Raw genomic sequence first — 16,455 nt, forward strand, 5'->3', positions numbered from 1 at the left:
ACCCCAAAGCCCCTCACTCCCCCTCCCATGCACAAGCAGCTGCAAAGCATCAACCACAACAGCACCCACCACCCAACCCCTAAAAAGAGACCATGACAAAAAAACTAATCGTTCACCCTGACAAATTTGGCATGCCACAGGCTGTCTCCCTCCCCCCCCCCCAATAAAAGGACAGAGAGGCGTCACACAGTGAGAGGGGAGATTAACAAAACAGAAAACAACTCACTGATAGCAATGTTAAAGTTCGCCGTGTCGCTCCCCTCCCTCCCAACCCAAAATCTCCGACTCAGGAATCAGCAGCAAACTCGGCCCCACCATCGAAAGAAAGCGATCGAAGTACAGAGGTTTTAAATTCTAGTGGTATCTGGGACCTATTACAATATCGGCCAATTTGGCTCCCTTGCGCAGTCCCCTTCCCTCTTCCCATTTATCAGAATAAAATCTAAGGAGCTTATTAATCATGACTTGTACTCACATTTACGCACAGAATCTTCAAAACTTGTTATTCCATCAATTAGCTCAGCATTTTCTTCTAGATTGCGCTGGATGGGGAAGGAAAGAGAAAAGAGTATAGATCTGTCAGAGAGAGAGAAACAGGCCCTTCAGCCCATTGAGTCTATCCCAACCATATTATTGTCTCCCAACTCTCATTAATCTTTCTCATACTCTACTTCTCACCTACACTTCAGGTGCAATTTAGCCAATTAATGCATCAGACTCAAAATACAGAGTGAAGCATACACCCCAACTGTTTACCAGCCATCCATAAATACAATCATTATCATTATATGCAGTGTCGTATAATGTGCACCATCATGATCTTCTGACCATGACTGTTCTTGGCAAATTTTTCTACAAAAGTGGTTTGCCATTGCCTTCTTCTGGACAGAGTCTTTACAAGACAGGTGACTTCCCCCCCCCCACCAACCATTATCAATACTCTGCCTGGTGTCAGTGGTTGCATAAACGGGACCTACAACCATCCACCACCTGCTCCCATGGCTACATGTGACCCTGATCTTGGGGGGTGGGGTGGAGGGGAGGGGTCTAAGCAGCTGCTACGCTTTGCCCAGGCTAGCGGAAGGAAGGAGCACCTTTCACCTCCTTTGGTAGAGACGAGTCTCCACCTTGCCACCCAATAAATAAAACACCACAGTCTGAAACAAATATTTACATTTTATAGCTAGTAATACTTACAGTACATTGCATTGTACTGCTGCTGCTAAGTTAACAAATTTCATGACACATGCCAGTGATAATAAACCTGATTCTGATATACAAAATACTTACATTTTTCAAACTAGCAAACTTTAGAATTATATTAAAAAATAGAAGTTTGCACTGCAGAACTTGGAACTGGGCTAAGGAGCCTCAAATGAGTCAGAGGGATATGAGGAGGTTGTTCCAGAGTTTTGTGATTAGACACCTTAAGGCAAAACTACTGGTGGTAGAGCAATTACATTTTGGAATGAGCGAGCTTGCATGTGTATTTTCATCTGAGTGCTTCCGTGTGTGTGCATACACATATGCATGCTCTGTCCTTAGACAAGATACTTGCACGCACAGACAAAAACAGAAAAGCATACACAAGCACACACTATATGTATCATATGTTTATTTATTTATGGAGATACAGCACAGAAAAGGCCGTTTCTGGCCCTTCGTGCCGTGCCTCCCAACAACTCACTAATTTAACCCTAGCCTAATCATGGGACTTTTTACAATGACCAAGGTCAAAGATAGTGTCATCCTTACAGGTGCAACTGACATTATTATCTAGGTTTCAGATAGAGCCAGAAAGTGAGATTTGTCTAGATGATTCTCCCTTGGAGACAAAAGACAGCACACCATGGCCAAATAACCAAACATCTTCTGTGACAAACCTTCGTTGAGTTGGCACAATGGACCAATCACCATAATTCTGCTCATGTGTCTTACTGTCTATAAATGTACAAGGTAAAGAGGCATCAAGAGCAAACCATGAAGTGATTGGAGAACAAGAGAAAAGAGTTTAGAGTTGTTGCTTAAGCAGGATCTAATACCAGACAGAAACTGATGTGTGAAAGGAACTCAATGTGGCCTAAAGAATTGATGACTAGATCAAGTTTGTAGACAGCAGATAAATATAGGCAGAGTGTTTGCTGAGGTGAGCTCTGAGAGAGATTTTAATCAACACACACTAAGTGCTGGAGGAGCTCAGCAAATCTGGCAGCATCTGTGTAACGAAATAAACAGTCAGTGTTCTGGACTGTGACCCTTCATCAGGACAGCAAAGTAAGGGGAAAGATGCCAGAATAAAAGAAGTGAGTGGGGTGAGGAAAGGTTGAAGAAAGAAGCTGATAGGAGAGGAGGTAGGATCTCTGGAGAGGAGGGAAGCTGATGGGCAGGTGAGAAGAGGCAAGAGGCCTGAATGGAGAATAGAAGAGGGGAGGGGGAGGGAAATTGGGTTTTAACCAGGAGAAATCTTTATTCATGCCATCAGGTTGGAGGCTACCCACATAGAATATAAACTATTGCTCCTCTACCCTGAGGATGGCCTCACCTTGGCACAAGAGGAGGTCATGTACCGACATGTCGAATGGGAATTGGAATTAAAATGCTTGGCCACCAGAGGTTTGTTTTTGGTGGATGGACTGAAGGTGCTCGACAAAGTGGTCCCCTAATTTATGATGGGGTCTCACCAATGTTCCCTCTAATTTGTAATGACCAGTGTGTGTACAAATCTTCGTGCTGTGCAACTTTTTGCCCTGAGACAACATGTGCACACTGAAAGTTTAAGTGGAAGTAAATCTGAAGCCATTCTAAGGATAATAAACTACCAAGTCCAGATTGTCGTTCCTTGTTTAAAAGAAATAATACACACCAATGAGTCTTATTTCTCACACACTTTTCCACACGTTCAACTGAATGTACAGAGGTATTTATTTTAACAGCAAAACACTCTCAATAAGAATTTTGCTGTCCTCTGAGTTTGATCATTTTCGCTCTCGTTCATCTGCACTCTCACAAAACACAGGTAGTAGGCAATGAAAGGTATTCTCGCCAGAGCTTTTGCACACCATCTATATGATATCCTTGCTAAACGAGGCCTTAAAAAGTCAAGTTTCCAAATATCACTCCACTTCTCAAATTCGCCAGCAACTTTTGCATCGTGACAATACACGCAGGTAACACCAGTTCCTGTATCATACATAAATATTTCTGGTAGCTGCACGTTCCTGACCTCACGAGCTTACAGTGTAACAGTTTCTACTGTTTCACTAAGACATTCTGCTTTAAATGATCTCGCAGTTCTTTTGCGCTTCATGCCCTTTGCTTCCTTGGAATTCGACATAGGACATTGGTAATTTCTTCAATAAAAACAGGGTTAATAAGCCAGTTCTAAAATCTGAAGACAAATCATCGCATCCTCCATGTTGTCAACACCATCCACATCAGAAACCAGAGAAGGAAATGTGATTGTGTATGATTGTTTAATATACTTAATGTGCCAACAAGGTAGAGGGTGACAACCTTTTGTACGCTAGTAGCAAAGGATGTGTGCGTGCACACAGACACACCTTAGAGGTTCTCACCAGTGTAGAGGAGGACACATTGGGAGCACCGGATACAGTAGACAAGAGAAATTTTATTTTATGAACACATGCAAACCACCTAACTTCTCTGCCTTCAAAAGCACACTAAGTAGCTCACCAATTATACACACATTATAGAGGGAGACCAATTATAAGGATGTTATAAAGACTAGCTTTATTTGTCACATCAAAATATAGAGTGAAATGCATCAACATCCGACACACTCTGAAAATGTGCTGGGGAAAGTGACACCATGCTTCTGGTATCAACAAGCCCACAACTTATAAAACCTTATTAACCCATACCTCTTTAGCAGGAAACAAGGAGAAAAAAGGCCAGATTATTTTCATCGTTAACTCCAATAACTTTCTCGTCTACATTTCACCACCCTAAACCCTTGGCTGCTACTGTTACTACTTTCTGGGCAGTGACTAGAAATGTACTGGTAATACGAGGTAACTAGCCTGTAAACAAAAAAACTACTGTAGATGTTAGACCAATCTCTGGTACCAACAGTATAGAGTTTGCAATTCTTTCTTTGACTGTATGGCTTTCTTCAAGTGTTTTGGCTTCATTTTATATCTCAACGATGAGCTGGTATGTTAACTGGTCACTGTAATTTAGCGTTACTTGCAGAGTCATAGGAAAATAGAAGGTAATGGGATGACTAACAGAGGAGCCAGCAGGACAACGTGTGCCATTTCCAAAGGGACTCTACCACTAAACATATCTTTACCTTCATCCCTCCCCACTAATCTCCCTCCTGCCATTTATCCCTGAAAGTGTCCAAAGTGCGACACCTAGCCTTTCACATCCTCCCTCACATCCATTCAGACCCCCCCACCCCCCCCAGGTGAGGCAACACTTCCCCTGTGAATCTGCTGGGGTCTATTGTGTCCAGTGCTCCCAATGTTGCCCCTCCACATTGGCAAGACCTGTTGCAAATTGGGGAGCGCTTTGTCGAGCACCTCCACTCCATTCGCTACAAGCGTGACTTCTTTGTGTGGCCAAACATTTTAATAGCCATTCTCACTCCCGTTCCAACATGTCCATCCATGGCCCCCTCTTATGCCAAGATGAGGCTAACCTAAGGGTGGAGGAGCCATACCTTATATTCTCTCTGGGTAGCCTCCAACCTGATGGTATGAATATTGATTTCTCCTTCCAGTGAATAAACTCCAATGATCCCCTTCCTCTATTCCCCACTCTGACCTTTCACTTCTTCTCACCTGTCTATTACTTCCCTCTGGGTCCCCTCCTCCTTCCCTTTCACATATTGTCCATTCTCCTCTCCTATCTGATTCTTTCTTCCCCAGCCCTTAACTTTTCCACCGAACTGGTTTCAGCTAGCCTCCCCCCCCCCCACCTTTTTTATTCAGGCACCTCCCCCTTCCCTCTCAGTCCTGCTGAAGGGTCTCAGTGTAAAACATCAACTGTTTACTCTTTTCCATAGATGCTGCCACGCCTGCTGAGTTCCTCCACCGTTTTGTGTGTGTTACTTTCGATTTCCAGCATCTGCAGAATTTCTTTTGTTGAAAGGTTTTTCCACCCTGCCCTCACTTTCACATACAGGCTATCCAGAGTAATGAAGGGTTCCTTCTTTACAGATGTCCCCAAGTCAATTCTGTCCACAAGTTGGATAATACAAAAGATCACAACATGGGATCCATACCGTTGCCATAGTGTAATGAATGGCAAGACAGCAAGTAAGGCTGATAAGCAACAACTAAAGGTTTAGTGGGGATTGGTCACTGAAAACAGTTCTGCAGTTCTCAGGAGTAAACCTAAGTACATCAGAATGTACTTTGATAATAAATTTGCTTTGAGTTCTTAAAGAGTACTGAGGAAACCTACAAGGATGTTGCTGGGACTTGAGGACTTGAGTTATAGGGATAGGTTGAATAGGTTAGGATTTAATTTCTTGGCAGTGTAGGAGAATGAAGGGAAGTATAATAGAGTATAGATAGTGACATAGGTGATCATGGTCTTGATCATGATTGTTCCTGGCAAATTTTTCTACAATAGTGGTTTGCCATTGCCTTCTTCTGCAATGTCTTTACAAGATCAGTGTCCCCAGCAATTATCAATAGGTTTATCTTGCTAAGCAGCCTCATGTGCAGCACCTTGTCAAAGGCCTTCTGAAAATCCAAGTACACGACATCTACTGCATCTCCTTTGTCTACGCAGTAGGTTTGTCAGGCAGGATTTTCCTTTCAGGAAATCATGCTGGCTTTGGCCCATCTTGTCATGTGCCTCCAGGTAGTCCGTAATCTCATCCCTAATAATCAATTCCAACAACTTCCCAACTACTGATGTCAGGCTAACAGGTCTATAGTTTCCTTTCTGCTACCTCCCACCCTTTTTAAATAGTGAAGTAACATTTGCAATTTTCCAGTCATCTGGTACAATGGCAGAACCTATCAATTCTTGAAAGATCGTTGTTAATGCCTCTGCAATCTCTCCAGCTATGCATTCCATCAGATTTATCCACCTCAAGTTCCCTGAGCACCTTCTCAGTCGTAATTTTCACTGCACATACCCCACTTCCCTGAAAATCTTGAATATCCGGTATACTACAGATGTCTTCCACTGAAGAATGATGCAAAATACACATTTAGTTCTTTTGTCATCTCTTCATCTCTCATTACAATATCTCCAGTGTCAGTTTCTATTGGTCCTATATCTACCCTTAACTCTTTATATACTTAAGCTTTTAGTATCTTCTTTGATATTAGTCGCCAGCTTCCTTTCATAATTCATCTTTTCCTGCCTAATGGTTTCCTTCTGCAAGATTTTAAAAGCTTCACAATACTCTATCTTCCCACTAGCTTTGGCTTCCTTGGATGCTCTCTGTTTTGCTTTCACTTTGGCTCTGACTTCACTTGTCAGCCACGGTAGTGTCCTTCTTCCATTCAAAAATTTCTTCTTACTTAGAATATATCTGTCTTGCACCTCCCTCATTTTTCGCAGAAATTTCAGCCATTGCTGCTCTGCTGAACTTCCTGCTAGTGCCTGCTTGGAGTCAATGGTCATGTAACCAGGGACTTTATGATATGCACCAGCTGCTTGTACGACTGTGGCTTCACGTGACTCTGATTCCGGCTGGGCGGGGGAAGGTGTGGCTAAGCAGGTGCTACACCTGGCCCAAGTGCAGGCTAGGGGAAGGAAGAAGCACTTTACAACTCCTTTGGTACAGATGCATCTCCACCCCATCACCCATAATGAATGGTCGATAGATAGGGAAAACAGGCTTTTTCCATTGAGCTTGGATGAGACTAGAACTAGAGGTCGTAGGTTGAGGATGAAATATTTAATGGGAACCACACTGAGTGTGCAACAAGCAGCCAGCGGAAGTGGTGGATGCAGGCTCATTTCAACATTCAAGAGAATTTTGGATATGCACATGTATAGGAAGGGAACAGAGGGCTACGGTTCAGGTGTGGATTGTTGCGACTTGGCCAGGGGTTCCCAATATCACTAAGCAAGTGTCATCTTCAGGAAGTAACTCCTCAAAAAGACTATGTACATCATTAAGGACCCTCAACATGCAGGACACACCCTCTTCTAATTACCATTGGGGAGGTGGTTCCGTCGCAAACTGAAGCGTAGCAGGAGTTTGGAACATTGAAGACAGTTAGAGCAGCAGTCAGAAGGCTCTGCACTTGGTGATCTCTCTCTCACACACACAGGGGCGAATGACTTTACCGTGTATTTGCGGATAAGGGAACTCGAAATTAAAACAACACTTCAGATGTGACTGTAACATCGAAACAGCGACTGTTTGCCTCCCCTCTCAATGTGGAAGGAGCAATTTGTGTGAGGCAGAGGCATGTCAAAAATGTTGGAATGAAGTTAATTTTTTTTGAAGTACTGTAGACCATGGTCTCTCTCTGGTGGGCTTTGCTGCAGCTTGCAGGGTAGGTGGTGGGAATGCTGATGCTTTATGCTAGACTGAGTGGAGTGTGTGGGGAGGGGGAAGAGTTGATTCTGCTTGCTGATGCTTGTGTGAGAGAGAGGGGTAGTGGGCATTGGGGTTATGTTTTTTTCTGTCATTCAATCTTTGTTTCTTTTATGTTTCACGGATGTCTGCAAAGAGTTAAGAATTTCAGGTTGTATATTGAATACTTTCTCTGATATTAAATGAACCATTGTACCACGTACTCCCGGTTGGGAGTCACTGGACTAGGCAGAATAACAGTTCAACACAGACTAGATGGGCCGAAGTGCCCATTTCTGTGACTAACAGATGCTGTATTTCCAGCTTTCTCTTTAGTTTCAAGTTTACAAGCAAATCCTGTGTTCTGCATCTCACTGCCCAAGCACTGATTCTGCCCCCCCCCAACCTTTTGCTGCCCTAGTTCATCTTTTAATTAAATGCACTGTGTCACTTGGACAATTGTTGTGCTCACTCTGGCACAGATGTAGACTGAAGCTCTAATGAGGATATTACGAATCTGCAGAGGATATAGATAGACTGAGTGAGTGGGCGAAAACTTGGCAAGTGCAGCTAAATGTGGGGAACTGATGACATGCATTCTGGTAAGAGGAAGCAAAGACAAATTATCTAAGTGGATAGAGACTGCAAACGGTACAGGGAGATCGAGGTGTTCTTGTGCGCAGGGTTTGTAAATTCAGCCAGCTCCATCATGGGCACCATCGAGGACTTCTTCAAGAAGTGAGGCACCAAAAAGGGGGCAAACATCATTAAGGACCTTCACTATCCAGAACTGCCCCCTTCTCATTACTACCATCAAGGAGGAGGTATAGGAGCCTGGAAAACACATTCTATGAACAGTTTCTTCCCCTCTGCCAACAGATTTCTGAATAGACAATGAACCCATGCCTCCAGTACAGGAGATGGGATGTTATGTTGAAGTTGTACAAGCTATCAGTGAGGCCTAATTTGGAGTATTGTGGGCAGTTTTGGTCACCTACCTACCCACAGGGAAGATGTCAATAAGGTTGAAAGAGCACAGAAAAAATTTACAAGAATGTTGCCAAGCCTGGAGGACTAAAGTTATAAGGAAGGAATGTATAGGGTCAGACTTTATTCCATGCAATGTAGAAGATTAAGAGGAGTTTTTATAGAGGTATACAAAATTATTCTCCAAGAGAACCACAATGTTGTCGTAGGGTGTGGAGGCTTGCATGCCTCAATGACCTGGAGAGCTACATTGGCTGGAGTCGGGGCTTTGTGTTTTAGCTCTTGGTCGGGTCACCCATGCCAAACAGGTCAAAGGGTAGAGGCCAGGCTAAGAGTGGTCCACTGGTCCTCCAGGTTCAGCTCAGGGCTAATAGCCCTGACGAGTCACAAAAAAAACTGTTATGGAAACATCAATGAACAATCCTTCTACATCGTTGTGCAACGGTATGGACAGACAGAGATGAAGGACCTTCATTGTTGCCCTAAACACCAGGGCTGTAAGTAAAGAACTCATGAACACTCTTTTTGCACTATTTAAATTTTTATATATTTATTATTTTAATTTATGGTATATTTAATGTATTACAATAGACTGCTGCAAAACATACATCAGTGATAACACTAGACAACAAAAACTTTGCTTTTGGGTGTTTCTTGAAAATCACCATGAAATTTCCCTGTCACACACCATTTTTAAAAAATTGGCCACATTTGTTATTTCAATTCATAATTCAAGTCAATTAAAATGTTGCCCACAACGTAAGCTGAAACATTTTCTATCTTGTCTAGGCATGCTTAAGCAGTGCAGATGCTGCACGGCAGGTCAGGTTTTAGAAAAGCTATAAATTTCCATGAAGGATTTCAATATTTAAGGCAGATGCTTCCCCAGAATAACTTATGTCAGGATTAAAGAAAACATTTTTGTTGGTCAACAAATTAAACAAGTCATCAATGACAGGTAATTTGAAGAACTTCCAGTGGGACTGGAGAAAATTATATGAAAGGCATTCAAGGATGTTGTTGAAAATTTTTTTGGCAACTACAGAGCACCAAACTACATGCAAATGGTTGACAACATACAAAACCAAGAAATGCATGTCACTAAAGATTCATTTTCAGCATCCTCCTTCCCTGCAACTTGGTGCTGTCAGTGACGATCACGGTGAAAGGTTTCACCAGGACATTGCGGTCATGGAGAAACGGCATCAGGGCAACTGGAATCCATCAATACTGGCTGATTATTGTTGGACACTTAAGTGAAAAGCCTCAGACACTGAGTACAAACGGAAATCATAAACAAAACATTTTTAGCTTAGACAAACTTGCAAAGCATCAGCAGTTTTGCAATTAAATGCATTGTATTCAATAAAAGTTAATTTCATTTCTCCAAATTGCTATGTGATACCAATAGTCTGAATTTATATCTGTGTTCAGCTTCAAGCAGTCTATCATAAACCAAAAAAAAAATCTGAGGAGGCTAAACCCCAAAAAAAATTGTTGTCCAGTGTAATAAAACTGATTCTGAATCAGACAGAAAGAGTTAGCTGGTAAGGGCCAGAAGTAGACAAGAAGGTAAATGATCTTGGCCAGAAAGAACTTGTCTACATATCAGTGAATTGGAATGAATTGATGACAGTGGGAGTAGACAGACTAATTGCCTTTGTACTTGCCATGAGGATGGAGATGGAGGCTGCCATTTTATGAAGAGACTATGTGTTCTCCATTTTGTTTGGCTGGACTCATGTTTTAATGTCAACACAATGATGCCTCAGGTAATCTGCTGAACTAGAGCTCATTTCCAAATAAGAAGTTATTTGTGAGGTGTTCTTTGGTTGGATATAACATCCAGGTATGTGACTGCTGGCATCTGTATTTGCCTCGTGTTATTCAAACCGGTTGCTGATTGAGAACAAAGAGATTGATTACCGATTGTCACTTGCTGGGAAGAGGGCAATATACTGATGCTGGATTTGAGCAGAGCCAATAAAAATGTGTTAAGGGTCAGACTCTTGACCTGTAGCCAAATCCACTGAAATGCAATATTTGAATTGATAAGCAATGTGTTTAAAAGCCGATGCTTCAAGTGTGCTGGCACCGATGACTCTAGGAGATTCACCATCGAGGATGTGAGGTGCCTCACAGATGTGGAGATTTGCAATGGAACTATGAGGAACATGTGGCCGGCAGCAAAGACTTATTTTAACCGGTATTACTATTTTTATTGTTAGACTATTCATGGCAGGTCATGAAAACTTAGTAGGTGTGCACACTGGTATTTGGTTCTGTAAGTTCACGAGTTCTTCCATGAGGCACTAAAGGTACGTGTTGGTAAGTACAGATTCTCTCTGTGCCTTCCTAACCATTATTACAAGGGGCGATTCTTGTAACAGTGACATACCGGCCTTTATTGCAAAGGATTCTGTAGTTTAGAAAAAGAGATGTTTTGTTCAGATTGTATAGGCTGTTGGTGAGGACGTGCCCGAGAGACAGCACTGGAGGCATTCCAAAATGGATTCACCAGGATAACCATAAATGTAAGAGATCCTGCAAATGCTGGAAATCTTGAGCAATATACACAAAATGCTGGAAGGCACATCATTTTAAGAAAAAAAATGGAAGGCTAAGAGGGAAGGGTTTGAATGGTCTTAAGAGTAGGTTATAAGGTTGGCACAATAACATGGGCTGAAGGGCTGTACTGTGCTATAGTAAATGAGGCTCTCTTATTGGTCAGGGGCGACCATGGATGTTGCATCCCAGCTGTGGTTTGCAGCTATCTATTAGGAAATATCTGAAATCTTTGTTGCCCTGTGGCTATACCAACTAATGGGGAAGGCTTCAGCAGTGAACTCCGAGGAAGAATCTGCAGCTGAAGTCCCCAAGGCAGGTCAAAGTTGAGTTCAACGTGGAACAGCAACTTCTGTGACACTGCCGACATTTAAAACTTTGACCAGCTTCTAGAGATGTGTTAATGAGTGAGACCTCCATCAGTCCTCAAGGAGCGATGTCTCAAAAAGGCACATCCATCATTAAGGAGCTCCACTACCCAGGTCATGCCTTCTTCTCATGCTACGGTTGGGTAGGAGATACAGAAGCCTGAAGCCACGCACTCAGCGATTCAGGAACAGCTTCTTCCCCTCTGCCATCCGATTCCTAGACGGCCATTGAATCCATGAAAACCTCCTCACTACCTTTTTTTTGCACTGCTTATTTTAACTATTTTTTCACACTTACTGTAAATCAGATCTTTTTCTCTATATTTATCATGTATTGCATTGTACTGCTGCTGTAAAGTTAACGAATTTCACGACATATGCTGGTGATTTTAAACCTGATTCTGAAAGATCGCTGGGGGCCTGTGGACAGAAAGCCGACTGTATAATGTGCACATCCATTGAAATGAACACAACAAAGCAATGTCACTACCCACAAGGACGGCTCAGGTTTCACATACGAACAAATAAGGTACATTTACCGAAGAATCTCCAACATGAACAAAGACCAAAGGCATTTTACTCACCCAGAATTCCTGGAAATGACAGGTCTCTAAGAGGTCACCCAGGTTTAGGATTTGTTGGATCGGCCGCTCCTCCTGCTGTGTACGCTTGGTTAAGGAAGGCTCATCTTAAAACTCTCAGCAGGGCTCTGCCCAGCATCAAGGGATGAAGGAAACGTCGTTTACACATCCCATGCTTATTGTAAGTAACTCTATCAGGCAAGTTTAACCATGGCAGATTAACTACTCAGTTTTAACAGGATGCCACTGCACTTAATGACTTTTAATTTCCAGAAAACAGCTTCGTATCCCAGAATACTCCAGTATTTCTCCTAGCACTCTACTCTGCTCAGGATAGTTTCTGGCTTTGACACAAACCTAACTGGATGTCAACTAAAGTCATAGAAAAGTATTGCACAGAAACATGTCGTTTGGCCCATCTAATCTGTACTGAACTTTTAAAACTGACTACTCCCGTTGATCTACACCAAGACCATAGCCCTCCATCATACCCCTACCATCCATATGCCTATCCAAACAACCTCAAGTTGTAGTCCCACCCAACCTCAATGGAAAAAGCCTGCTTGCATTTACCTTATCTAGACCCCTCTTAATTTGTATATCTCTATCAAATCTCCTCTCAATTTTCTACGTTCTAAAGAATACATTCCTATCCTAATCAGCCTTCACCTATAACTCAGGTCCTCCAGGATCAGCATAATCCTGGTAAATTTTCTCTGTACTTTTTCAACCTTATTTACACCATTCCTGCAAGTAGGTGGCCAAAGCTGCACACAATGCTCCAAATCAGGCTTCATCATTCTTATACGACGTCAACATAACATCCACAAGTCCTGCACTCAACACTTTAATTTATGAAGGCCAGTGTGCCAATAGCCTTCCTTATGACCCAATCTACCTGTGCTGCCACTTTCAATGAATTATGGGCCTGTATTTCCAGATCCCTTTGTTGTACCGCACTCCTCAGTGCCCTACCACCCACTATGTAAGGCCTACTCTGGTTGGTTCTTCTGAAATGCAACACCTCGCACTTGTCTGCATTAAATTCCATCTGCCATTTCTCAACCCATTTTCCCAGCTGGTCCAGGTCCCACTGCAAGCCATGACAGCCTTTCTTAATGTCCACTACAGTTTTGGTGTCAGACCAGGCAGAGAGAGCAGATCCTCATGGACATTAATGACATTGACGGGTTCTCAACATGTTGGCCTCAGCCGCTAATTATGTTTTAAATACACATTTTGTTAATCTAATCTAATTTCCCCTTGCTGTCATGGTGGAATTTGAATTCATATCCCCACCTGTTTGACACTCATTACTGGTATTCTAATCTAACAGCTGACCACTATACCCCAAGTAAAGAGATTAGTTTTATTTGTCACATGTACTTGTCTTGGGTAAATGTATATAGCTAGGATGCCCAAGACTTCTGCATGTATGTATTGCACTGTTTTCTGCCACACATAAAAAACAAAAACAACAAATTTTATGACGTGAGTGATGATAAACCTGATTCTGATATGGCTGTCTATTGTGAACTGAGTGGGAAGAGGAGAATTATGGTTGTGAAAAGGGGAAGGGAGAGGGGAGGGAGTGGGAAACACCAGATAGACATTCTGTAACGATCAATAAACCAATAGTTTGGAATCAAATGACTTTTCTTGGTGTCTCAGGGCTGGGTATGTCTGCACCTTTGCCACAGCCTCCATGGTGCTCCACCCTCTCCATTCCATCAGAATCAGAATCAGGTGTAATATCACTGGCATACATTGTGAAATTTGCACTGCATCAGCAGTACATTGCAATACATAACAATAGAAAAAGAAAAACTGAATTACAGAGGGTTAGAAGATGTTCCTAAATCATTGAATGTGTACCTTCAGGCTCCTGTACCTCCTCCCTGATGGTAGCAATGAGTAGAGGGCACATCCTGAGTGAGGGGGTCCTTAATAATGATTGATGTTGCATTTTTGTGGCATCGCTTCTTAGAAGATGTCCTGGATACTATGGAGACTAGTGCCCATGCTGGAGGGGAGTAAGTTTACAACTCTCTGCAGCATTTTTCTAATCCTGTGCAATGCACCCCCCCCCCCCCCCCGCCACACACACACACAAATACTAGATGGTGACTCAGCCAGTGAGAATGCTCTGACACGGTACATCTGCAGAAATGTACAAGTGCCTTTAGTGACATAGCAAATCTTCTTGAGCTCCCAAGAAATATAGCTACTGCTTTCTTTGTAGCAGCATCGATATGTTGGGTCCAGGTTAGATTCTCAGAGATACTGACCCTTGGAATTTGAAATTGCTCACACTTTCCGCTTCTGACAAATACAGTACTGTGCAGAAGTCTCAGACACATTGAGTACATGCACTAAGACTTTACTCAGTCCTGCACATCAAAACATACGGTGAAATGTGTCACTTGCATCAAATCAGTGAGGACTGTGCTGAGCAGCCTGCAGGAATCGCCACGCTTCCAGCACCAGAGCATGCCGACAACTTACTAACCCTGGCCTGCAGGTCTTTGGAAGTGGGACCAGATTGATTTTCTGTGCAAACCAAGCACACAATTGAAACCAAAGGCCAAACATGTTGCTTTCCCTTTTCACGGCTGGTTCCAACAAAGGCGGCGAGACAGTGGCTATATTTCATTATGAGTTTAAGGATATTTGGTTTATCACGTAAAACACTCAAACTTTTACAGAGAGAATTCTGACTGGCTGCATCAACTGGTATGGGGGGGGGGAAGATGGGGGGGCTACCATTCAGGATTGTAGCAAGTTGTAAAATTAGTCAGCTCCATCATGGGTACTAGCTGCCAAGACATCTTCAAGGAGCGGTGCCTCAGGAAGGTGACTCCACCACCTCGGACTTGCCCTCTGCTCATTGCTACCATCAGGGAGGAGGTACAGGAGCCTGAAGACACACACTCAGTGATTCAGGAATAGCTTCTTCCCCTCTGCTATCCCATTTCTAAATAGATATTGAACCCATGAATACCACCTCACCACTTTTATTTATTTCTGTTTTTGCACTACTTATTTTAATTCAACTAATATATCTACATACATATACACATAAACACACGCACACACTATATATACAAACACACACCCATACATATATACTGCAATTCAGTTTTTTCCCTATATTTATGATGTTTTGCATTGTGCTGCTGCTGAAAAGACAACAGATTTCACGACAAATGCTGGTGATATTAAACCCAACTCTGATTCTCATTCTGAGATGCATTTTGTAAACATCCAGGTTCAAATCCTGCAATGTAGGACAACACCTCTCTCTCCTTAACCCTGCGAAAGACTGCCTCCCTGTTCCTTGATTTATCTTACAATCAAGGGGAGGGAAGCAGCTCTATGCTTTCGTGATGGTTTAATCTGCTTTCTTTCTCCTTTGGAATGTAGAAGATTGAGGGGAGATTTGATAGAGGTATACAAAATTATGAGGGGTATAGAGGATAAATGCAGGCAGGCTTTTTCCACTGAGTTAGGTGGAACTACAACCAGATATCATGGCTTAAGGGTGAAAGGTTTAAGGGTAACAGGAGGGGAAACTTCTTTATTCAGTAGGTCAGGAGAATGTGGATCAAGTTGCCGGTGCCAGTGATAGATGACAGCTCGATTTTAATGCTTAAGAGACATTTGGATGGGTACATGGACAGCAGGGGTAAGCAAGGCTATGGTCCCAGTGTAGGCCAATAGGAATAGGCAGTTTAAATAGCTCGGCACGGATGACAGATCTGCTTCTGTGCTGTATTTTTCTATGGCACAGAAATAAAACCTGAAAATTGGATTATTGTATTCCAGTTCCCCTCACCCCCCTCCCCACCCCCAACAAGAAAACCCTGCAAAACACAGTACTGGGTAACCCCACAACCGTTTGGGTAAAGATACATGTGTCTGGTCGATCATACACTTACAGAGCGTGAAGTCTGTGTGCGGCAGGTTAGTCAGGGCCTTTAGCAAGATTTGTGCAGTCACGGTAGTCTGGAAAAACGCGGGATTGAACTGGTACCTGCAAGGAACAGAAAACAAATGGATCACTGCAGTGGCCATTTTTTCCTTTATGTTTGAAGACGTTCCCATCACAGCTCGCCCCCTGCCGAAGACGCTCCTGTCTCCTGTTCACCTTTTATTATGATGCAAACATTACTAGTTCATAATGCCCACCCCCTACTACCCATTTATTCTACTCTGAATGCCTGCACTGTACCTAATACAGTGGCCACTGAGTGTACGTTTGTGGCTGTCTGCTGCTACAGCCCATCTGCTTCAAGGACTGGCACGCATTGCACTCAAGAGACGCTCTTCTGTACACCTTGATTATTGGACCAGCCATTCTCCTCTGACCTCTAATTAACAAGGTGTTTTAGAACTGGGTGTTTATTTTGTTTTACACACAGTTCTCTGTGAACTTTCAAGA

The 16,455-nt window shown here is 42.8% G+C and overlaps 1 protein-coding gene across 1 annotated transcript in view; it reads right to left on the reverse strand.

Moving 5' to 3' along the window:
• eif3k (eukaryotic translation initiation factor 3, subunit K) overlaps positions 1-16,455 on the reverse strand; it is a 41,457-nt gene that overhangs the window by 12,486 nt on the left and 12,516 nt on the right. Inside the window, exons 3-5 of the mRNA XM_059985049.1 lie at positions 15,927-16,047; positions 12,018-12,092; positions 476-542 (exon numbers count right to left, since the gene is read on the reverse strand). Of these exons, the coding sequence (XP_059841032.1) occupies positions 476-542; positions 12,018-12,092; positions 15,927-16,047 (263 nt within the window). The remainder of the gene's footprint in view (positions 1-475; positions 543-12,017; positions 12,093-15,926; positions 16,048-16,455) is intronic.

Source organism: Hypanus sabinus, chromosome 11 (assembly GCF_030144855.1).
Source record: "Hypanus sabinus isolate sHypSab1 chromosome 11, sHypSab1.hap1, whole genome shotgun sequence".
NCBI classification, from domain to species: Eukaryota; Metazoa; Chordata; class Chondrichthyes; order Myliobatiformes; family Dasyatidae; genus Hypanus; species Hypanus sabinus.